General features: G+C 43.9%; 1 protein-coding gene across 1 annotated transcript; it reads left to right on the top strand.

Moving 5' to 3' along the window:
• The first annotated feature begins 5,839 nt into the window (after positions 1-5,839).
• LOC123753754 (uncharacterized) lies at positions 5,840-8,720 on the top strand. Its single transcript, XM_045735711.2, has 2 exons — positions 5,840-6,107; positions 7,627-8,720. Exons 1-2 carry the CDS (start codon positions 5,840-5,842, stop codon positions 8,718-8,720), a joined length of 1,362 nt encoding a protein of 453 aa, XP_045591667.2.
• Positions 8,721-26,328: the final 17,608 nt, after the last annotated feature.

The following is a 26,328-nucleotide window of genomic DNA, read 5'->3' as shown; positions in this document are numbered from 1 at the left end:
GTGAGGGGTCGGCCAGTTATGCCCCTTATGTGTAGTGGAAGCGTGTTGAACAGTCTCGGGCCACTGATGTTGATAGAGTTCTCTCTCAGAGTACCTATTACACCACTGCTCTTCAACGGGGGTATTCTGCACATCCTGCCATGTCTTCTGGTCTCATGTGATGTTATTTCTGTGTGCAGGTTTGGGACCAGCCCCTCTACTACTTTCCACGTGTAAATTATTATGTATCTCTCCCGCCTGCGCTCAAGAGAATACAGGTTGTCAATGCAGGTGCAAGCACTAAGATGAGTGCATGCAGGTAAGTGTATGCAGGTGAGTGCCTGCAGGTAAGTGTATGCAGGTGAGTGCATGAAGGTAAGTGCATGCAGGTACTCACCTAATTGTGCTTGCGGGGGGTTGAGCTCTGGCTCTTTTGTCCCGCCTCTCAACTGTCAATCAACTCGTGTACAGTTTCCTGAGCCTACTGGGCTCTATCATATCATCATTTGAAACTGTGTATGGAGTCAGACTCCACCACATCACTGCCTAATGTATTCCACCTGTTAACTATTCTGACACTGAAGAAGTTCTCTCCCTGTGGCTCATGTGAGTACTCAGTTTCCACCTGTGTTCCCTTGTTCGTGTACCACCCGTGTTAAACAGTTTATCTTTATCTACCCTGTCAATGCGTCTGAGAATTTTGTAGGTAGTGATCATGTCTCCCCTTACTCTTCTGTCTTCTAGTGTCGTCTGGCCTCCTGTTTCCACTGCCTAGTTTCATTACTTTGCATTTACTCGGGTTGAACTTTAGTAGCCATTTGTTTGGCCATTCATTCAGTCTGTAGTCATCTTATCATCTTGTGTAGTCATCGGTCATCTTGTAGTCTCATACTGTCTTCCTCCGTCTTAATCCTCCTCATAATTTTTGCATCGTCAGCAAACAATGAGAGGAAGGATTCTATACCATCTAGAAGATCATTTACATATATATATAAGAATCCGTATAGGTCCAAGGACTGAGCCCTGCGGGAGTTCAGTGCATGCAGGTGGGTTCATGCAGGTGAGAGCATGTAGGTGAGTACATGAAACACAGCGTGCCGATGCACCAAACACACAACACCACACACACACACACACACACACACACACACACACACACACACACACACACACACACACACACACACACACACACACACACACACGGACAACAACCCAGACGACACACACAGCAAACACGACAAGAAAGGAGGGAATGCGCTTGTCTCTTTACTGGAGATGATGGCCGTCCTGACGTGTTCTAATCTTAAGGGCCGTGTTCCCGCCGATAAGACGTAAGTGGTGATGGTGTTCGGCGATAAGAGGTTCTCAGGTCGTCTTGAAGCTCGTGTGAAGGACTCATGTGGTCTGTGCTTGGAGGCGTCGTATGCTGCTCCTTCCACACTTACTGCTATCTTCCTCTTACTGAGAGAGAGAGAGAGAGAGAGAGAGAGAGAGAGAGAGAGAGAGAGAGAGAGAGAGAGAGAGAGAGAGAGAGAGAGAGAGAGAGAGAGGAGGAAGAGAGAGAGAGAGAGAGAGAGAGAGAGAGAGAGAGAGAGAGAGAGAGAGAGAGAGAGAGAGAGAGAGAGAGAGAGAGAGAGAGAGAGAGAGAGAGAGAGAGGGAGGGAGAGAGAGAGAGAGAGAGAGAGAGAGAGAGAGAGAGAGAGAGAGAGAGAGAGAGAGAGAGGGAGGGAGAGAGAGAGAGAGAGAGAGAGAGAGAGAGAGAGAGAGAGAGAGAGAGAGAGAGAGAGAGAGAGAGAGAGAGAGAGAGAGAGAGAGAGAGAGAGAGAGAGAGAGAGGAGAGAGAGAGAGAGAGAGAGAGAGAGAGAGAGAGAGAGAGAGAGAGAGAGAGAGAGAGAGAGAGAGAGAGAGAGAGAGAGAGAGAGAGAGAGAGATGCGCTAAGAAACTAAACCATATTGAAGAAGTTCAATTAAATTATAAAGACAACTCATACTTAATTCTCGTCAATTTCACAGAGAATGAAATCAGACAAGGGGGGGATATATCGGTGCACAGCGAAGCATGATAGAGGGGAATAATGTAATGCAAAGAAAGGGTAGACAGGGGAGGGCGAGAATAACCAGCGCGTTAAATTAACGATCAAGAAATTATGGGGAAATTACTACGACTTCAGGGAGAGGAGGTGTGGGGATGGATGGGGCTGAACACGGGACGGGACGTTCAATAATCACCCCTCATAACTCCTCCCCATTATAACAAGCAGGTTTGGGACTGCAATTCAACCAAATCCCCAAAAATGCATCACCTAGATTCTGAAATCTTGGTCCAGATTCACTGTGAAAACGATGATTTCATTACATTTCGAAACTCATACTACTACCTTGAGGTGTTTTCGGGGCTTAGCGTCCCCGCGGCCCGGTCCTCGACAAGGCCTCGTTACTGCACTAACACATAAACTTAAAAAAAATTAGATCTAACATTACTGGAAGAGAAAAATAAACTTAGGAGACATGGTCACAACATACAAAATACTTAGGGATATTGACTCAGTAAACAAGGATACAGGTAGAAACGTAAGTTAAAATAAGTAACTAGGAAAATTCAAAGTAGTAGTTGATATCGATGTTGAGATTATCTGGAATAAAGTCAATGCACTGTGATACTACAGTACATTGTAACATTTCTTCACCAACATTCTATTTTTTTCGTGCTAGATCTTTGTACAAGCAAGATGGCGCTCGGCTAAGCTGTGACATCACCAGAAGACGACGATGCTTTGGTCTTTGCGTGACACACTGTGAAGTAGACAGCTGAATTATTTCTAACTCCCTGTCCTCACTTCTAGCAATAAATCGTTTACAATCAAGTAATAACGTGCTTGTCTCCGAAGCCAAACACAGATATATAAGCATACTTAATAAGGGAGGGGGGGGGGGGGTTAAACACCAAAATGTTGAGGATTCCCTCTGACATTGACCTGCAGGAACATGATAACGTTGGCGCCCTTGCTAACGTTGCAGTGAATAAAAGATGTGGAAAATTTCCACGAAAATTGATGTTATACAAATATAACATGTTTGAGAAACATGGTCTATGATAACACAGATGGACCAGACATGGCTATTTACAGAACTAGTCAAACTCTCCCAAGATCAAGTACATAAGAACATAAAAACCATTTACGGTTTTTAAAAGCATATTTCGCATAAAAGCATAAAAAGCATTATAGCGAACCATTTTGTAAACACAATCACAATCATCTTTAATGGATCCATACCAGGATATGTAATTACATCTAATAGCTATTAGCATATCACGGAAATACTCCAAAATAAATACATATACTCAATAAATAATTGTTTAACCAAATACGTTTGATTAACTATAATATAAATTAATCCTTAAAACAGGTATGGTAACTATAACCTGCCCTGGGGAGTGGATCGCATGAGTGTCCGGACGCTGTCGCTACAGTAAACAGAACTCCTCCACTACATGAAGACACTCCTCAGATATACAAGCTGCGTAATTGCTGCTGTTTTACATCTATTGACCTTTATATAGTGGTGAAAACTACACATAAAACAAAGTGTTCACACTGTTTATAAACGTTAGGAGCGTGAAATGTAATGAAACTGTGAGGAGAAATAGTGCTACTCGACTACAGCTGAAGCCAACAGCTGATGGAGCTTCCAGAGGCCATTACAACCCCACTTCAACAACGGTAGTAAACAACACTACACACTCTGGCCTAACAAGAGGGTTAAATCTTAGCAAAATAAGACTGCAAGCTCCATACCTGCATATTAATAAAATAAAGGAGGTAGGTGGTGTTATGAGAAATTTAGATTTAATATGTTTGTGCTACTAACCCCATTAAGGCAGGTGCGGTTATACCTCGGGTTTACGAGCCCACGTTAGTAAGTAATTTACTTGTTACTTTATTATAAATTGACTAACGAGGTTAACCAATATTTAACAAATAAATATTTGATATATTGCAATTGTTTAATGATAAATTAAAGTATACATTTGCAATATATAAATTCATAGCAATAATGAATTAAATAACCAATCTTCTCATTGTTTATAATATATTTCATACGTGTCAAGATACCAGAGAAAAATTATAGGGCTAAAATAATTTATACCCATATCTGTGCTATCTGCATTATTTGTATTTGACCAAGTGGTAAAGTGATAATTTTCATCCTACAGGTAAATGGAAGCCGCACCATTCCTGCTGGAACACCCTGAAACTGGGCCACCAAGGGAACAGTGAGATACCTACATGCACGTCCATGAAGAAAGCAGCAGGTTCCTAGTGGCCACTGGATAGTGACTAAGATCACTGTAGGTAGATAGCTAAGTTTGATGTTATGTTAGTAGTGAGATCTTTATTTTTGGGAGTCATAAAATATAAACCCCACAAAGACAATGTTGAAGGGAATCTTGAGTTGTCAAATAGGTGCCTTAAAAGTGTTATTAGACGAGAACTCTTGGATGAATTGGAAGAAACCAGAACAGTGCAAACTGAAATTGCCAAGTCCATTGTTCGTCACAATGAAATGTGTCAAACAAAATATGTGTATGGGGCAAGTAACATAATGAACAGACTAACAGGCGTTGTCACAGCTCTAATAAGACTTGGCTACAAGTATCTCTGGCAGTTCTGCTTGTATAGGGATCTAGATTAAGTAAATGCAAAGTGTGTGGACAAATACAGGGACACACACTAGAGCATTATATCCTAGACTGCAATAAAACTGAGCCATTTAGAGATAAACCTAAACTTACGTTATATGAAATGGCAAACCATCTTATTACTCAGGATACAATATCTGAAATCCTTGCACTGTATCCATATTTCTCTTCAAGTAGATAAACGACATATGAGATGAAGAAGCAAGTAGTGTTATGTGAAGACTAGTCATAGCAAACAGCAGCTCCTCTATGACTGTAATATCTCCATAGCTCATACAATTATGTACCTTACCTGGAGCCGGTCGGCCGAGCGGACAGCACGCTGGCCTTGTGATCCTGTGGTCCTGGGTTCGATCCCAGGCGCCGGCGAGAAACAATGGGCAAAGTTTCTTTCACCCTATGCCCCTGTTACCTAGCAGTAAAATAGGTACTTGGGTGTTAGTCAGCTGTCACGGGCTGCTTCCTGGGGGTGGAGGCCTGGTTGAGGACCGGGCCGCGGGAACACTAAAGCCCCGAAATCATCTCAAGATAACCTACCTTGAGATGGCTTCGGGGCTTAGCGTTCCCACGGCTCGGTCCTCGACCAGGCCTCCTCGTTGCTGGACTGGTCAACCAGGCTGTTGGATGCAGCTGCTCGCAGCCTGACGTATGAATCACAGCCTGGTTGATCAGGTATTATTTGGAGATGCTTATCAAGTTCTCTTTGGAACACTGTGAGTGGTCGGCCAGTTATGCCCCATATGTGTAGCGGAAGCGTGTTGAACGGTCTATTACCGAAACGATCTACTGTTAACGTATAATGATTAACTGTAAATAGCTTTTGAAATGGAACATTCTCTGTAACTAGCTGACATTATAATTATAAGGGTGTGAAGGACAGATGTAATTGTTAATGTAATAATCTCCGCTGAGGTCTGATAAAGCTGGATAAAGACCTTTTGTGCCCTCTGTAATCCTCTTTTTGCCCTATCGCTCAAGGAATGAGTATGGGGTGCACAATAAACTAGCCACCTCTGACGCCAAACAATCAATCAATCAACTGTGGGGACCAATAGGGGGTGGCAAGGTAGGCCTCACGTCACCAGGTCCGGCACTGTGATTGGCTGGGTGACCTCACTTGCGGTTCGTACATCACCGAGAAAGGTGCGTTACGGCATGTTCTGTCCCTTCAGAGTAACTAGCCGATCTGAGGACAGTACTAGGGACCACGAGGACAGTACTAGGGACCACGAGGACAGTAGTAGGGACCACGAGGACAGTAGTAAGGATCACGAGGACAGTACTAGGGACCACGAGGACAGTAGTAGGGACCACGAGGACAGTACTAGGGACCACGAGGACAGTAGTAGGGACCACGAGGACAGTACTAGGGACCACGAGGACAGTACTAAGGACCATGAGACCAGTACCGGACCGAGGACAGGTGTGCATCATGTGTGTCAAGTATTTCTTATTCTCATAATGAGAATGAGAAATATTTCTCATTTTCATTTCTCATAAACAAAGGCGGTCGATGGCTGGGTTAACATCTGGTCAGTGTTTATGAGGTCAGCCAAACACGTCTCTCACATCCACACGGAACGTGTCACAAAACACACACAAAAAACATATGTCAAACACACCAAAACAAAGCTGCGAATGCAGCTCACAGTTTTAGACTCCGTAAAACACATGTCAGATCTCGCGTCGCGTTTTGAAACTACTTAAATCATCTCGCTTTCCTCGGTGCCTCTTGGACACTCTTCATTTGTTTCTGACTTCCCCGAAAGCATTTCCAGGCCTTCTAAACACGCTTTGGATCTCCTGAATGCTATTTCGGCCTAGTCCCATACCAATTCTCCGGTCCATTCCCACCCGGCTACCCGACCCCCATCTCGGTCCAATCCTCATCCCGAAGGCCGTCCTCCTCATCCCTAATCCCGTTCCGGTTCCTTGACTCATCCCCAACACCCTTTATTGCCCGCTCGTCCCCCATTACCCATTAGAGCGGGTAACCGCAACACCCAGTCTCAACACGCAAGCTGCCTCCCATACTCCCATCTCTCTCTTCCTGTGGTACCCTCTCTCACTCCCTGTGGTACCCTCTCTCACTCCCTGTGGTACCCCTCTCACTCCCTGTGGTACCCCTCTCACTCTCTGTGGTACCTCTCACTCCTTATGGTACATCTCTCTCACCCCCTGTGGTACCCCCCTCTCAGTCCCAGTTGATATGTATCAGTAAAGAATGGTATATATATATATATATATATATATATATATATATATATATATATATATATATATATATATATATATATATATATATATATATATATTTATTTATATTGCTAAATCATCATACCAAATATACACAAATGTCAATCATTAATTTGTGAATAATTGCCCTTAAATCTGATACCTTGAGATCTTGGATTTATTGTAAAGCCATAAACATTAACATAAAAGCTAAGGCAAACTTATTTTTACCATAAACTAAAGCCACGCGGTGTGAGGTAGACTGAAGGGCCTCATCTGACGGTCTCTTGCTAAAGAACAAGTCCTTGAAGTTAATATGCTTTACTTCAATGTTTGATGCGTTAATCACTATGAGATATCTTATCACTAATGTCCTCATCACTAAGAGATAACCGGGAAAGAGATTCCATTTAATATTTATTTTTATAAGATGGATATGGCCGTTTTCTTTATCACTGGCATCTCTTCTCTACTCTATCTCCTCTCTCTCTTTCCCACATGTCTTTACTCCTTCCGGTTTTCCTCCTACTAACTCTAATTTCCTAGCTCCGTTCTACGGTTCTTTCTTAACTTTCTCTCTCTTTCCCTTATCTTAATTCTTAGCACCTTTCTCCTCCCACTTTTCAACTCCTCTCTGTACTTCATCCTTTCTCTTTTCTCTACATGCCGTTTGTTCTTATTTTCTCTCTACATAAACCACAACCAAGCAAGTGGTATCAAGAGGAAGCCAGCCACCGGTATCAAGAGAAAGCCAGCCACTGGTATCAAGAGGAAGCCAGCCACTGGTATCAAGAGGAAGCCAGCCACTGGTATCAAGAGGAAGCCAACCACTGGTATCAAGAGGAAGCCAACCACCGGTATCAAGAGAAAGCCAGCCACTGGTATCAAGAGGAAGCCAGCCACTGGTATCAAGAGGAAGCCAGCCACTGGTATCAAGAGGAAGCCAACCACTAGTATCAAGAGGAAGCCAACCACTGGCATCAAGAGGAAGCCAGCCACTGGTATCAAGAGGAAGCCAGCCACTGGTATCAAGATGAAGCCAACCACTGGTATGAAGAGGAAGCCAACCACTGGTATCAAGAGGAAGCCAGCCACCGGTATCAAGAGGAAGCCAGCCACTGGTATCAAGAGGAAGCCAGCCACCGGTATCAAGAGGAAGCCAGCCACTGGTATCAAGAGGAAGCCAGCCACCGGTATCAAGAGGAAGCCAGCCACCGGTATCAAGAGGAAGCCAGCCACAGGTATCAAGAGGAAGCCAACCACCGGTATCAAGAGGAAGTCAGCCACTGGTATCAAGAGGAAGCCAGCCACCGGTATCAAGAGGAAGCCAGCCACTGGTATCAAGAGGAAGCCAGCCACCGGTATCAAGAGGAAGCCAACCACCGGTATCAAGAGGAAGCCAGCCACCGGTATCAAGAGGAAGCCAGCCACTGGTATCAAGAGGAAGCCAACCACCGGTATTAAGAGGAAGCCAGCCACCGGTATCAAGAGGAAGCCAGCCACCGGTATCAAGAGGAAGCCAACCACCGGTATCAAGAGGAAGCCAGCCACCGGTATCAAGAGGAAGCCAGCCACTGGTATCAAGAGGAAGCCAACCACCGGTATTAAGAGGAAGCCAGCCACCGGTATCAAGAGGAAGCCAGCCACTGGTATCAAGAGGAAGTCAGCCACCGGTATCAAGAGGAAGCCAGCCACTGGTATCAAGAGGAAGCCAGCCACCGGTATCAAGAGGAAGCCAGCCACTGGTATCAAGAGGAAGTCAGCCACACCTGCCCCACAAACAACCTGCCCTCCTGTTTAGGAAGTACTTAAAATAACGACGAGAACCATCGTACATATATTGACGTAAAAGGCAGTTAGAAAGTCAAAATCGGTACCATTGAATTTGGACAAAGTGGAAAAGGTTTTGTATTGACCTTGCAAAGAAAACTTAACCTAACCCATCTTTCCTAGGCCAAATACACGCTATCTGAGGCCTAATATAGTACATATATGTGCTATACTAGGCCTAGGAATATTGAAGTTTGGTTTTTAGCTTTATTTTTTCCCCAGACTATAAATTGAATAGTACCAAAGTTCTACTAATTGGCAATTACGTCTCTGTATAGAGGATGGTCCAGATAGAGGCAAAATATGCTATCTAAATAGGAGGATGGGTTGCCATAAACTAAACTGCCAGAGCTCTCACGATGGTTCCTCTTATGGCCAATCCCACTGCATAGTCTCGACCATTTCCTCTACATGCAGCACCTGCCCTAACCCCTGGTGAGTAATAACTATACAAGGAGCTTGCCATTGACCTAACTGATCTGCCGGGGTGGGCACCAAACCAGACACTCCCATCTCCTTATTGGCTGACTCCTAAACACACACACACCCCACCGCCCCCCACCCACACTATCAGGCGATTCCTGATGCCTGATTCACGAAGCAGTTACGCAAGTACTTACGAACGTGTACATCTTTCCTCAATCTTTGACGGGTTTGGTTACATTTATTAAACAGTTTACAAGCATGAAAACTTCCCAGTCAGCTGTTGTTATTGTTTAAAACAGCCTTCTGGTGCTTCGGAGCTCATTAGCTGTTTAATAATTGTAAACAAAGCCGCCAAACATTGTTAACAGATGTACAGGTTCGTAAGTGTTTGTGTAATTGCTTCGTGAATCTGGCTCCTGTGCCTGATTCCCCATTCTATCCCATAAGCATTGGTTCCGGAGCTCAACGAAAGTCCTATAGAGGTTTATGGTGGATCATTGCTACTGTGCTACATTCCTGTTTTTTCAGACTATTGAATCACGTAGTTTGTATTTTCCACCCATACAATCAGGGCTATATATATATATATATATATATATATATATATATATATATATATATATATATATATATATATATATATATATATATATTTAATATATATATATATATATATATATATATATATATATATATATATATATATATATATATATATATATATATATGTCGTACCTAGTAGCCAGAACGCACTTCTCAGCCTACAATGCAAGGCCCAATTTGCCTAATAAGCCAAGTTTTTATGAATTAATTGTTTTTCGACTACCTAACCTACCTAACCTAACCTAACCTAACTTTTTCTGCTACCTAACCTAACCTAACCTATAAAGATAGGTTAGGTTAAGTTAGGTAGGGTTGGCTAGGTTCGGTCATACATCTACGTTAATTTTAACTCCAATAAAAAAAAATTGACCTCATACATAATGAAATGGGTAGCTTTATCATGTCATAAGAAAAAAATTAGAGAAAATATAATAATTCAGGAAAACTTGGGTTATTAGGCAAATCGGGCATTGCATAGTAGGCCGAGAAGTGCATTCTGGCTACTAGGTACGACATATATATATATATATATATATATATATATATATATATATATATATATATATATATATATATATATATATATATAAGCGGTCACAGCAATTGCCCTCGTTTGCAGCTCTCGCTCTCTCATGGTTAAGACGATATTTAATCATCTGCATTTACCTGTACAATTACTGTGGTTCACTGTAGAACTTCGTGACGGTGTTGGCGTGTGTCGGGGTCTTCAGTGCACGCATGTGTTCAGGGTTACTGACACGAATGCATTCATTCGGATGTGAACCCTTGAGGGCACGTATGCTCAAGACTCATACATGTGAACGTGTATACACTCGAAAAAATGTATACAATTACATGCACTGGCGAACCTGTGTTAGTTAGTTTAGTTCATTTATTATACACCCCATACCCATCTTGTGGGCGGTAGTGGAAAGGGTTACAGAGGCACATAATGGGCACATTTGTTTGTTTTTTCTCTGGAACTCATTCCACTGATTGTCTCACCTGCGTATTTTCCACTCACTGTCAATCGCCATGACACGAAGCCTCCTGCACAATTCTCTCAATTTCGAACAATTTAGGATTATACGCTTGTTATCTGCTGCATTTTCCAGCACCCTCCCTCCCTCCCTCCCCCACGGTGGGAGATAGCGCACAGAAGCTATCGTGCCAGGTGAGCTAACGTTCCCATCTGGGTTGTTGGGAGTTTTGAGAATCATTTAGTGCTTCGGGTACATCACATGGGGTTCAGATACGCTATAGCTTTAAGATATCGTTGATAGCGACTCTCACCATGAGGGGGATTAATGTACCGTAATCAACGGAGGTAAGTGGAGGTATGCAATGAAATTTACTGATCGTACTCAGAGGGTTCACAGAGAGGTTTATTATCGCACTTAAGAGATTAACTATCGTAATCTAAGGGGTTAATGATGGCACTCAATGAAGTTGTTATCTCAAGGGAGGGGGGATTCAAATGGTTACCTTGTCGAACTTAAGATGGTTAAGTCATTGTTTTAAAAGAGTTACGTTTTTTAGCCGTTTACGTGAAGATCACCATCTTTATAATAGTCTCGACGAGGGGCAGGAAGCCGGCGGCTTGTTATAGGTAACCCCCCCTCCCTTTCTTCCTGAATAATACTGATTGGACAAAATCATTGAGTTTAATTCATCTTAGATATTATACACATAAGTTTAAGTTCTTTTGACAAAATTATTAATTTTTTGTATTATTTTGTGGTCAATTTATTCTGGGTTATGACATGAATTTCTTCAAAATGTTATGACACAGAACCTCAAAGGCTACAATATCTTAAGTAAACAAATCAGCGTACTTAAGAAATTTACTTCACTGTACTTAATGGTAGTCATCATTTCCAAAGGGTTCGGTGACCTGGTTAAGTTACAATAATCAAGTGGATATCTCCATCAAGGAATTAAGTTATTAAAACATCAAATTCAAAGGGTCGAGACTTTTCACTTAAGGAGTTTAATCATGTAACTCAAGATATAGGAGTCATCTGCCCCAAGAGGTTGAGTCATCTTCTTCAAGAGGTGGAGTCGTGTCCCCAGGAAGGGTGTAATATTTCCCAAGAGGTTAAGTCATCGTCTCCAAGAGGTTGAGTAAACGAGCTTAATAAGAAGCTGCCAGAGATGACATTTTGAGATTAGTTATTTTTTCCCCCACCAAAGTTATAATATTTTCAGAGTCAAGCGACCAGTGTTTCAGTCTGTGTTTCGACGCTATGATTAGACGGTCCAGGATTAGGTAATTTCCTTTCTCTGAAGTTGTCTGGTTTTTGTCAGGTTGAGTGTGTGTGTACTAACCTAGTTGTACTCACCTAGTTGTGCTTACTGGGGTTGAGCTCTGGCTCCTTGGTCCCGCCTCTCAACCGTCAATCAACTGGTGTACAGATTCCTGAGCCTACTGGGCCCTATCATATCTACATTTAAAACTGTGTATGGAGTCAGCCTCCACCACATCACTTCCTAGTGCATTCCACCTGTTAACTACTCTGACACTGAAAAAGTTCCTTCTAGCGTCTCTGTGGCTCATGTGGGTACTCAGTCTCCACCTGTGTCCCCTTGTTCGCGTGTGTGGTTTTTGTTTCTGTGCCAGAAGCTTTCAGTCCTGACACGGGACAACATCTGGTTCGCAGTTGAACTTGATGGCAAACCTTGGTGATGCTATGACAAGAAGGTAGGTAGATTGTTTACCTCCCCTCCCAGTACACTAGTTTACCTCCCCTCCCAGTACACTAGTTTACCTCCCCTCCCAGTACACTAGTTTACCTCCCCTCCCAGTACACTAGTTTACCTCCCCTCCCAGTACACTAGTTTACCTCCCCTCCCAGTACACTAGTTTAGCTCCCCTACCAGTACAATAGTTTACCTCCCCTCCCAGTACACTAGTTTACCTCCCCTCCCAGTACACTAGTTTACCTCCTCTCCCAGTACACTAGTATACCTCCTCTCCCAGTACTAGTGTTTACTTCCCCTCCCAATACACTAGTTTACCTCCAATGCTCCATATCAGTATATATTCTTACTCATTTTTACTTCCATCTGCCCCCCGTGTTGCCCTATTTAACAGATTCCCTTCACCTACACCCTGTATATCCCGCTCTTCCCGAGTCCCACTAATTGTGTTTCAGGTCGGGCTTGCCGTCACTCTGGTCGGTGATACAAGCCACTTCCAGACGTCATGTCGTGAAACGCCAACTACCTTAAGGCTACATACACCACAGTTCGTCCTCCTAAGGACTCCCCAACGTCAAGAAACTGGCGTACTAAAGGGCCCCTTGTCGTAACATACTGGAAAACTCTGAACAGAAAACGGGACAGTATGTCAGTTTCGTGAGCTGCAACTATTTTCTAGTCCGACAATTCTTAATTGGCCTTAGGTAGAGTGTTCGTCAAAATGCGACGTTCTATTAGGAGGACGGGTCGATACAAGGCGTGCATGGTTGGGGGCCTCGCACACAACCCGAGCAAACACAACCATAACTTATACCTTGTTTGGCCTTAGTAATTTGAGTTGAGAGCTATCTAATTATATTTTAATATTCCTTCGGGCTATAACACAGATTCCACCAGGAAATCACAATAATTTTTTTATTATTTGGAGGAAGACATTAAGCCAAGCTTGTGGTAACGGAAAGTTCCCACTCCAAGCTTCAAGACAGACAAGTGGAACTTCTAGTTAAAACATTCCTGGAGCTCATCATGGTCCAGAAGGTGCTGCGTGTGTCTTGGGAGACTGTAGGTATGAATTGAATTATATTACCCTGCCTCAAGAAAATGTCAATAGTAATAGTGTTCAGGAAGCCAGATAAGGAAGCCTATGTGTCCCACGTATGTCAGAACGGCTTTCGTGCATGCAGCCAGGGCTTAGAATCTGTATCCGAAGAAACGTGAAAGAAAATTAGAAAAAAAGCATATATACCTCAAGGCTTGTCCCGCAAATGTGTGGATTGAAATTGAACTAGAGTGAAAGGCCTAGAAAACTATTCATCGCCACAACGAATAAAAGGAATAGGGAAGACATGACAGCGACGAACAAGATTGTAAAGAAAATATTGGAAAGGGAGAAAAATGCTGGAAACTAGAGAGATAAAATATACCACAGACACTCCAAGAAAAATTAGTTTAGATTAAATTACAAACAAACGAAACGTGATATAAAAAGAAGACAGATAAGTAAACTTTTTACACAGCTTAAGACAGAGAAGAAAACTTCTTATACAGCTTAAGACAGAAAATCAAATTATGTACACAGCTTAAGACAGAGAACTAAACTATGCACACAGCTTAAGACAAAGAACTAAACTATGCACACATCTTAAGACAGAGAACTATGTACACAACTTCCAATACGAATGAGATAAGATTCGTGCAATTCACCAGCAGGTCCGAAGCCGGATCCTGCAACGCACTTGTAAGCACATGTAGGTGAATGCATCCAGCTGAACAAACACAGCTATTGCATTACATGACTGACAGACCGACTGGCTGACCAGAAAGGAGAAGATCTGGACTTCAAAAGCATATATATATATACGTAAATGTATACACTTAGCAATGTGTACACACACAACAAACACGATTAATGTTCGAAAAACGCCTGTGTAACCCAGATTAAGATTTAATACATACACACGAACATATAAGAATTACGAAATACAACAGAAGGCCTATTTTAAACACACGAGGCAGCTCCTATTTATATCCACCCCCAAAACTCATTCATTCATGTGTGTAATGTAGTGCAGTTTAGTGTAGTGTAGTGTAGTGTAGTGTAGTGTAGTGTAGTGCAGTTTAGTGTAGTGTAGTGTAGTGTAGTGTAGTGTAGTGTAGTGCAGTGTAGTGTAGTGTAGTGCAGTGTAGTGTAGTGTAGTGTCATTCATATATGTCTAACCTACGCTTAAGCAACAACTAATTTGGGTGCGATTTAAGTTCGGCAAAGTTGAGATACACCACTTGAAGTACTACCAGTCAGTGTGTGTGTGTGATTTAAGCTCGCCAACTTGAGTTACAACTCAGAATACTACCAGCGATTATGATTTAAGTTCGACTCCTCGAAATATATCTTAGAAAGTTGACCACCCGGATGGCCCCAACGAGCTATTGTTGTTTGTGCTGTTTGTTTGTTTTGCATCTTATGTTGACGGGAGGCTGCTGCTTGCATCTTGATGAGGGAGAGGAGACGGCAGAGGGGATGGGTGGATGATCATGGGACGGGAGGAGAGGGGATGGAGAAGGAACAAGAAGAGGATAAAATAGAGGACGTAAGGAGAGTAATGGAGTACAAGTGATAGAGAGAGAGAGAGAGAGAGGAGTGATTACGGGAAAATATTGAGAGAAAAGAGAAGTGAGTGAAACGTAAAAATTATTTGGAGAAACGAATGGCTTAGTAAAAGGAAGCAAGGAGGAAGACAAAATAAGAAGAAGGGTGGGGGGGGGGGGGTGTAGAAAAAGAAGTGAGGGGAAGGAAATAGGAAAATGAGGGAGAGGGAAAGCGGTAAAGGGAGTATAATGAGAGATAGCTTGTAATAACTAAGAGAGAGAAGTAATAATTAAGAGGAAGAGATAAGTCATGGCGTGAAATATAATCCCATGTTCAGCCTGAGCCTGGCATACTGTTCTTGTTACACACACACACATACACACACACACACGAGCCTCAAAACTGAATTTTCAGGCCTAGTAATACTTCACTCATGAGTATGCCCCCCCCCCCTCCCCCTGCTTCCTGGCATAGAATATCAAACTGAAAAGCTCTTGGCAAACCTAGAAAAGACGCAAAGCTAGAAAATAAAAGACGTAGCGGCATGCAACAAGACTCGTTCCGGGGCTGAAGGGATGAGAAACTATGAGGAACGACTGAGGGAACCGATCTACACTTAATAACGACATACGAGACACAAAGAAGAAGTGATAAAATAGATAAAGAAGCACTGCTCACAGCTAGAAATAAGCGAACAATAGAACACAGATGGAAACTGGAGACACAGATGGAAACTGGAGACACAGATGGAAAGTGGAGACACAGATGGAAACTGGAGACACAGATGGACACTACAGACATAGAAACTAAAAGACACATACGGAAACTATAACAACACACGGAAACACGTGTCATACGAGTACAAAGGTACTAAAAACCACCTCACTGGTGTTATAGAGTTGTCAGACAAACATATGTTCATAGTTCACTGAAAACTCATTTTTTTTTGTTTAGAAGTAAACATGTAAGGACACAAAGCTCTTGCATTCAACTACAAAACCTCCAGAGAGCGAGGCTTGAGAGCTAGCGCTCGACCCAGCAGGCAAATCTATGTGAGCACACACAATTTGTGCTCTAAACAGCTGGGGAAAAAAATGACAAACAACCATGAACAAATGGCAAAACAAAAGACAAAAAGAAACAAGAGAAAAGAAAACAAATATATAAAAGTTCTGCTAGAAAAGATTTAACAAATATCCGAGACGAAGGTCTAAAAAAGAAGAGACGAGTAGAATGAGAAGAGAAAAAATATGATAAAAAAAGAGGCAGCGATAAATGCAATAAATTTCCTACGAAGATCAGATTTCACATAGTGGATGAGTCCGTAGGGAAGAGTGATCGTCCATTTCTCAGGAGGAGGAGGAGGAGGAGCAGCAAGAGGAGGAGGAGCAGGAGGAGGAAGGCGGAAGAGAACTATCAAGAGAAAACGTCAATCAAACCATTACGATGATATAGCCCTTGGAAGGGATCAGGATAACGGTCGGGGGGATTGAACGCCGACCTGCATGAAGCGAGTGTCACTCTACCGTCCATCCCAAGTGGTTGGACAGGAGGAGGTGGAAGAGAAGTAGGAGGAATAGAGAAAAATCTGTGTTAGATGAAGTGGAAGGGGAGGGGGGGGGGGCAGAAAGAAAAAGGTGAAAGTGAAGAAAAAAAAGGTGTGGAAAGGAGAGTAGCATTGTATACAATGCAGCGAAAGTGAATGAGTGAAAGGAACAAGAAGATGAAGGAATGGAGAGCAGATTAAAACAAAAATGCTATTAAATGATGATGCTGAACACGATAAAAAAGATGCTCTGTATCAAAATCCTCAGATTAGGCAAAATTGTAATTAATTTTGTCAATAAAGATGTTAATAATAATAATATCCTGGAGATGAAGATGCTGACCATGCTGCTGAAGATGCTGCCACTCAACCACCACCACCAGGTAGAGACCACACAACTAACCAGTACACCCCGCCTGCCTCCACCCTTCTTCCTCAAACAACGTCTCAAACACAGAAACTGAATTAACAATAAAATACATCAAATACAACACAATGACTACTCCAGCAAGGCATTCCTCTAGTGACCTTCACGCAAGTGCGATAAAAGGTTGAGAGGGGCTACAGAGGAACAGGGGATGGAACAGTGAAACAGGAGTGGACCAGAAGAGACAGGGATAGAACAGAGAAACAGAGATCGAACAGTGAGACAGAGATTGGATAGAAAAACAGGGATGGGACAGTGAAACAGGGAGGGAACATAGGAACAGGGATAGAACATAGAAATAGGGATGGAACAGGGGATCACGAATGTAATATAGAAACACGGATGGTGCACAGAAGCATGGACGGAATAGAGAAATGAGAGACAAAAAGAAAAACAATAAAAATAGAGAGTAAATAGCATGAGAGGCAGTGAAGGAGAGAGAGTATCAGGTATCAGTGACTGATTTCTGCAGTGTCTTGTGAATGCCTTTTGTTTCTGTGAGGAGAAGGAGGAAGAGGGGGAGATAAGGGGGAAGAGCGGGGTAAAAGACGAGAGGAGACAAGTGGGAGGAAGAGAAAGGAAAAACCGGTAGCAGAAGAAGGATGGGGGGGGGGAGGGAGAAGAAGGAGGAGGTAGCAACTGGAGGAGGATCGAGAACAGGAATAAATAGCAAGAGAAGAGTGCGAGAAAAGGTAAACGAGAAGGAGAGGAGAATGGAGAGGAAGGAGAAAAAGACGGGGCCGAAGATGTGAAGAAGAGAAAAACGGTGCTGGAGAAAAACGGAGAAACGCCGCCGGACGGGCTGGCAGAGGAGAAACTCCAGACCCAAAGTGACATTCCAGATCCAGAGGCCGGATTCACGAAGCAGTTACGCAAACACTTACGCACCTGTATAATCTTTTCTCAATCTTTGGCGGCTTTGTTTACAGTTATTAAGCAGTTATGTAACCAAAGCCGTCAAAGACTGAGGAAAGATGCAGAGGTTCGTAACTGATTCGTGAATCAGGTCCCAGAGACAGAGTGCAAGAGATGGGCGGAGACTAGTCACATCAACAGAGCACTCTTCCTCTCATGATACAGTCGTATGGACAGGTTAATTTTGGCTCCGGTTGTATATAAAGGAAGAGTATATACTCTGGGAGGTATACTAGGGGGGCCTGAGGTAAACTTGAAGTGGTATACTAGGGGGAGAAGAACGGCAGAGGCCATTGCTAGAGAAATTGCTACACCATGATGATTACAATCTTCCATGGGGCCAATATTAGAGAAAATGAGGGTTGATTAGGTCAGATGAAGGGCTGCCCCATACTGCCCGGATTTAAGGTCACTCCGACGCCAAGTATATAACGTGTACGTCGCTCCTATTACGGCTAACGGCGGGTAATTTCTGGTGGTAATCACTCTCCTGTTTGAGTCGGGATTTTTGATTGGTGGTGAGAGGGGCTGGTGGTGGTAGTGGTGGTAGTGGTGGTAGTGGTGGTGGTGGTAGTAGTGGTGGTGGTGGTGGTAGTGGTGGTGGTAGTGGTGGTGGTAGTGGTGGTGGTAGTGGTGGTGGTAGTGGTGGTGGTAGTAGTGGTTGCGGTGGTGGTGATGTATTCATGACCAGGTGACAAAGTATAACCATGTGTAGTAAACATGGAATATATTACTGCCTTGCTTCAGATGGTGGTAGACCCGTCGCAATGTGTGTGTCTGTATCTGCACATGTCTGCTTCTTCTTCCTCTCTCTCTCTCTCTCTCTCTCTCTCTCTCTCTCTCTCTCTCTCTCTCTCTCTCTCTCTCTCTCTCTCTCTCTCTCTCTCTCTCTCTCTCTCTCTCTCTCTCTCTCTCACTCACACACACACACACACAAGCCATCTTTTCGTCAATGTCCTGTAAACATCTCCAGGTAGCCAGCATCCCTCACCTCTCCCAAGAGCCCAAGGAGGAGATCCCTCATCTTCCCCCTGGCTCCTCATCTCCTGCTTAACTCATTACGTCGTGATCTGGGGAGCAATTACCTGGATCCTCGACCATCGGAGTCCAGACATCCATCGTGTCAATAATGTGTTTTAATGAATGGATCACCGTAATGAATGGCGAGCGGAGGCTACCATCAGCTGGGTGACTTACGTTCATTCATGGAGATGCTTTACTAGGGCATGCGGGTACGCCTGAGAGTCACTGCATCTCTCTGGTGATGATGATGATGATGGTAGTGGTGATGATGATGAGTCGAATAAGTGAGATTATCAACGAGGGACGGAGGTAAGTGGCGTAATGTGATGAAGATGGGACGGCGGAAGAGGAGATGATGAGAGGTGTTGTGGTGATGATACGAGGGTGTGAAAGGGGAGTGATGAATGGAGAAATGCGGGGTGATGATGAGAGTGGCGACGGTGATCTGAGGATTGCAATACGGTGGGAACTGTGTGAGACGAGCCTAACACGGGTACCACTGTACTGGCTGGCTTGGTCCAGCGGTAGACCTATAGGTGTCGCTACGTTCAGGCTTCGAGTCCCACTGAATGACATTCAGTATTTTCGTTTATTAAGACAAACACACACAGTACGTGTATATATATATATATATATATATATATATATATATATATATATATATATATATATATATATATATATATATATATATATATACACCCTAGAGCCGCCAGTTTTCTCTTTCAGCACCTTAGTGTGGCGATCCAGAGAGGAAATGCTCACTGCATCCATGGTTCCTGCCCGCCGTCTGAGGAGCTCTACAACTTGTGACAAGCAGCCTTGTACCCTGCATGTAACCAATGTTGTAACCCTTTTTGTGCAATGACATTTTAAAATAAAGTTAGATATATATACACACACTAAAAGAATAGGGGTGGTAGGAGAAGAAAATATCAAAGTGTTCAGTGATGATCCACAAGGTCTTCCCTGAGTACTCTTTATTTTCTTCTTCGAGGCTATGGGTCCTTATTGTGACCAACACCTTATATGACATATTGAAGACGTAGACAACCTCCACATACCAGAGTGGCGCTCCTGGGGAGGTTCGGAGTCTCAGCTGAACGCCAGTTAGGCAACCCGTCCTCGACTCGAGTCCATTTCATCCAGCGGTCGACCCCACAGATGCATTCATACATTTTTACATCCTGTTCATTCAAAACGGGAATTTTCTCAAATATAAATTAATATTATAATATATTAGTATATTGTGCATATATAGGCATAGGTTAGGATAGATTAGGTGTTTAGGTTCTGTTGGTGATTATTTGTATTTGTAGTTCGTGGGTGAAGCATTTATAGCGTTGTGGTTCGAACAAAATTCGTCAGTGAAGCACTTGTTCCGGATATGTTCGAACGTCAGCAGTTGTGAGTCGTGTGTAAACCGCTTTTCATTCATAAGCAGGGGGTTTGGCGGGTGCAGGGAATCACTTTTGGATCTTTGTTTGGAGGACGGGCTGCAGTTAGGAGCTTCAGAACCCCTTCATTATTGTGAGCCTGCTTGCTACCTCGACGGTCTCGTATTCGTCAAGCCTGACTTCGAATTTCCGTTGATCCAAGTGAATGAAATGTTTTTAACCTGCACAACTCCACTACCACTCAGCCTGATCTCTCGATCTGTCACTCCGTAACAAAAATGTAACTATTTTGCCCTAGCAGAAACATACGAACCCAAGCAACCCACTTGCCCTATTGAGGCAGGTACACAGGAAGCGCCAATATTATGGTGCGTAAATATTTACCAATACCAACCAATCATTCATTACTTTATTCATAAAGTAATATTTCCGTTTTCTACACAGTTGGGTTTATTACACATTGTTCGATTCCGTTCAAATTACGATATATATGATCACCAACGTCTACACGCACGAGTCATTGCACGCTCTCAGAGGTAGAAATTGTAGCATTAGTATCCCGGGGGATTACACACTACTCACGCTAATTAGTGGTACCTCTCTGCCCTCACGCTGGTCACCATTCATCTCCTGGTGTGCTGCTGGCGTTATATCACAACATTATAATCTTTCACCATTTAATAAGTAACAGGACGAAGAGGTTGGTGATGAAGAGGGTGCAAGTACTCTAAATGATCCCACCCTATTTGGCTGGCTGAGTCGAGCGCTAGCTCCTGTGCCAAGCATCAATATACATATATATATATATATATATATATATATATATATATATATATATATATATATATATATATATATATATATATATATATATATATATATATATTTTAAACTATCGATTTTTATTCCACACTCTCCTATGACCAAGTTCATTTGATGAATGTTCTGGCACTGTAGAGGATGTTGAGATCTCTGTTTAATCAGTGGTACAGTGACCCCCGTGTAGGGTGAACCACCACTTTCACCACCAGAGAGAGTAACATACAGTGTCCCACGCTCCCCAACACTCATATTTCCGAAAGGTTGGTGTGTGTGCTAGTCCCTCTTCCGAGAGGCCACCAGCTTCATGTCTGAAACTCCCACTGGAGCATTGAGGGATCGAGCACCGACCCTGCAAGAAGCATAGTCGTCGGTCTATCGAAGAGTCCCAGTCCAATGATATGTTGCTTCAGCTTTTCGTTTTATTTATTCCCTGAATCTAAAACTCATTATTTGTTTGACAGAGACTCCCTGCCCGTCCTCTCCCGTCCTCACAACCACAGGGTATTGAGCGCGCGTTAGCATAACGGGAGACAATGTGGCTACACGCATCAAAACACGTGCTAAAAAAATATTAATCAATTCCAAAGCATGAGTAAATATTGTGGTCATGGAATAGGATCGAACTCCCTGACTTCCCAGACCATGGGAGACCAGTCCCAGTCTCTTACCATGGCTTACCCAGCCATGGGAGACCACTCCCATGGTCTCAACATCTGTTCCGTTGATACATGTTCTTATAATTTCACTGTGAATTCCATAGCTTGTTTCAAACACAGAAAATAGTATATAATTTAGATATATTTGTTTAATTGCCTTAAGAGCTCATTTGAATTCAACAAAGCCTTGTTAATTTGTTGATATAAAGTTCGCGATTGATGATCTGGGCCCCGGCAACCGTGACGTCATCACCGTCATATTAATGGCGGCTCATGGCTCAACCAAACTCATAAACTAATGTACAAATCCACAAGGGCCGTGACGAGGATTCGAACCTGCGTCCGAGAGCATCCCAGACGCTGCCCTAATCAACTGAGCTACGACATGGTATCATGTCGAGAAGTTGAGCGCTATTGTGATTTCTGTGTGTCATAAACTAACGGTTCTTATCAGTGTGACAAATGATTTACTGTTTTAAACAACCACTGTGTTGATTCAACCATTGTTAAGGAGACACGAACCGATAATTAACACAAAAGCAGATATTTCTGTTTACAAAAATGGCCGTCACATCACACACGCGCCAGTAACATGTAGTGAACACGTATAGCCTTGACGTCACCATTACGCATGCGTGGTACACGTCCAGGTTACTCAATAACGTATCACTAATAGCGCACCTCCCCCCCCCCCATCCGTGCGTTTGTTTAATGAAGCGACATTTAAATACTTAAATGTAATCATTAAGGTGCTTAAACTACACACAGAGATCACAATAACGTGATATATCAAATGAACAAATCCACAAGGGCCGTGATGAGGGTTCGAACCTGCGTACGGGATGTTCCCAGCTGCGCCTTGGTCAACTGTGCCACGACATGGTTAAAAGAAATTGTGGATTTGTTCATTAAGGTGCTTGTTTGTGCTCACTAAGACATTTAAAGATTCGTTTTATAGTCCAAGGTGGAATATTATGACGTCATCTGCCTTAAGATGGGTGGGGAGGAGGGGAGAAATATGCTTCACCCTCACCTGATATCACAGAATATCCTATGTATACCAGCGCTATACTTCCTGTATATCACAGAACATCCTATGTATACCAGCGCTATACTTCCTGTATATCACAGTACATCCTATGAATCGTAAACGTTTTTTAATGCTTTGCTTTTGGCGTAACTTAGAGCAGAGAATAGGACACATCGTGGCCGACAACGCTAGCACAACACACACACACACACACACACACACACACACACACACACACACACACACCAGTGGAGTCCCGCGGGGTTCAGTCCTTGGACCTATACTCTTTCTGGTATATGTAAATGATCTCCCAGAGGGTATAGAATCATTCCTCTCATTGTGCAAAATTTATGAGGATTAAAACAGAGGATGATAGTTGAAGGCTACAAGATGACCTAGACAGACTGAATGAATGGTCCAACAAATGGCTACTAAAGTTCAACCCGAGTAAATGCAAAGTAATGAAACTAGGCAGTGGAAACAGGAGGCCAGACACAGGATACCGAATGGGAAATGAAGTACTTCATGAAACGGACAGAGAGAAAGATCTAGGCGTTGATATCACAGCAAACCTGTCTCCTGAAGCCCACATAAAAAGAATTACATCTGCGGCATACGCGAGGCTGGCTAACATCAGAGCAGTCTTCAGGAACTTGTGTAGGGAATCATTCAGAACCTTGAACACAGCAAATGTAAGACCAATCCTGGAGTATGCGTCCCCAGCATGGAACCCGTACCTTGTCAAGCACAAGACGAAGCTGGAAAAAGTTCAGAGTTATGCCACTAGGCTAGTCCCAGAACTAAGAGGCATGAGTTACGAGGAAAGGCTGCGTGAAATGCACCTCACGACACTGGAAGACAGAAGAGTAAGAGGAGACATGATCACTTCCGACAAAATTCTCAGAGGAATTGACAGGGTAGATAAGGATAAACTTTTTAACACGGATGGTATGCGAACAAGGGGACACAGGTGGAGACTGAGTACCCAAATGAGTCACAGGGACGTTAGAAAGAAGTTTTTCAGTGTTAGAGTAGTTAACAGGTGGAATGCATTAGGCAGCGATGTGGTGGAGGCTGACTCCATACACAGTTTCAAATGTAGATATGAAAGAGTCCAGTAGGCTCAGGCATCTGTACACCAGTTGATTGACGGTTGAGAGGTGGGATCAAAGAGGCAGGGGCCAGATTCACGAAAGCACTTATGCAAGCACTTACGAACCTGTACATCTTTTCTCAATCTTTGGCGGCTTTGTTTCCAGTTATTAAACAGTTAATGAGCTCCAAAGCACCAGGAGGCTGTTTATAACAATAACAACAGTTGAATTGGAAATTTTCATACTCGTAAACTGTTTAATAAATGTAACCAAAGCCGTCAAAGATCGGGGAAAGATGTACACGTTCGTAAGTGCATTCGTAACTGCTTCGTGAATCTAGCCCAGGCTCTGAGCATGGCATCTCCCCGTTCTAATTTTGAACACCTCCTCACTACCCCAATTTCAAACACCACCCTCTTCAAATTTTATCTACATCCGCACCTCTATTTCGAACACGCTGTCCCGTATATTCCTCGCTACACCTTTGTTATTACGAACACCATATTTTTCGAGTATCAACTCCCTTACCTTATTTCGAACGCCAATTCCACACACCCCCTGTTTCGAACGGTCTCCCCCTTCCCCCCCCCCCCCTCAGCTTTCCATCTGAAGGACCGTCTGTAGTTTCTTATCTATGTCACACATCAGTTAACCGCAGCTAATTACGTTTGACCGGGGCCCTAACTACCGTAGAGACCATCCATAACCATACCTAACCATCCGTGTAGCCTATAACTACGTCCCCCACACCTGCAGCGCTCCTGTGCCAGGTAAGTCCACTACGGGCTCACCATAGCCCGTGCTACTTGCCCCGCTCCTGTACCAGGTAAGTCCACTATGGGCTCACCATAGCCCGTGCTACTTGCCCCGCTCCTGTACCAGGTAAGTCCACTATGGGCTCACCATAGCCCGTGCTACTTGCCCCGCTCCTGTACCAGGTAAGTCCACTATGGGCTCACCATAGCCCGTGCTACTTGCCCCGCTCCTGTACCAGGTAAGTCCACTACGGGCTCACCATAGCCCGTGCTACTTGCCCCGCTCCTGTGCCAGGTAAGTCCACTACGGGCTCACCATAGCCCGTGCTACTTGCCCCGCTCCTGTGCCAGGTAAGTCCACTACGGGCTCACCATAGCCCGTGCTACTTGCCCCGCTCCTGTACCAGGTAAGTCCACTATGGGCTCACCATAGCCCGTGCTACTTGCCCCGCTCCTGTACCAGGTAAGTCCACTATGGGCTCACCATAGCCCGTGCTACTTGCCCCGCTCCTGTACCAGGTAAGTCCACTACGGGCTCACCATAGCCCGTGCTACTTGCCCCGCTCCTGTGCCAGGTAAGTCCACTACGGGCTCACCATAGCCCGTGCTACTTGCCCCGCTCCTGTGCCAGGTAAGTCCACTATGGGCTCACCATAGCCCGTGCTACTTGGAACTTGTTCCGAGTAGCTGAATCTATAACAACAACAACAGCAGCGACACACTCGGTGCTTGTTCCCTGTGATAACCGGCCATTAGGTTAAAAGAAGGTGAACGATGTTTGTCGTGTGAGATTTTATGTAGTTTGACGAGGTTTGACGTAGTTTAAAGCGAATTTATATATATATTATGTTATTTCGGGTGCATGTGCTTTAATGTGTTTTTTATGGTATTGGGTAAAAGAGGAGGGGGTCCTTATTAGGTCCTATATTTTGACCTGTTAATGTGATAAAAAACATGTTTAATTACTAATTAGTAAATAAACCAACCCGCACATGTAACACGAGTCACAACTGTTTACGGTCCGTCCTGGACTAAATCTTGCAGCAACTCGTGACAACTCGTGACAAGAGACTGATGACAGTCTCCCATGTTAAGCCTTCAGGTCGAACCGAAACGTCGTTACTGTAATTTATTTTCACACGCGTGGGATAGGGCAGTCTATTTCATGCATGTTATTCTCTTATAATTGTCAGTTCTGCGAGGAGCGGGTGTTATGTCGAGGGCTGCCGGGGCGTCTGGAAGCCCTGGCGTCCTGCCCTGCCCTGTCTGGAAGCCTTGACGACCTGCACTGCACTGTCTGGAAGCCCTGGCGTCCTGCCCTGCCCTGTCTGGAAGCCCTGACGTCCTGCCCTGCCCAGTCTGAAAGCCCTGACGTCCTGCCCCTGCCCTGTCTGGAAGCCCTGACGTCCTACCCTGCCCTGTCTGGAAGCCCTGACGTCCTGCCCTGCCCTGTCTAAAAGCCCTGACGTCCTGCCCCTGCCATGTCTGGAAGCCCTGACGTCCTACCCTGCCCTGTCTGGAAGCCCTGGCGTCCTGCCCTGCCCTGTCTGGAAGCCTTGACGACCTGCATTGCACTGTCTGGAAGCCCTGACGTCCTG

The sequence above is a fragment of the Procambarus clarkii genome, chromosome 23 (assembly GCF_040958095.1).
Source record: "Procambarus clarkii isolate CNS0578487 chromosome 23, FALCON_Pclarkii_2.0, whole genome shotgun sequence".
In the NCBI taxonomy this organism is placed as follows: domain Eukaryota; kingdom Metazoa; phylum Arthropoda; class Malacostraca; order Decapoda; family Cambaridae; genus Procambarus; species Procambarus clarkii.
The sequence above is the reverse complement of the archived record's forward strand: the minus strand, read 5'-3'. Positions and strand labels throughout refer to the sequence as shown.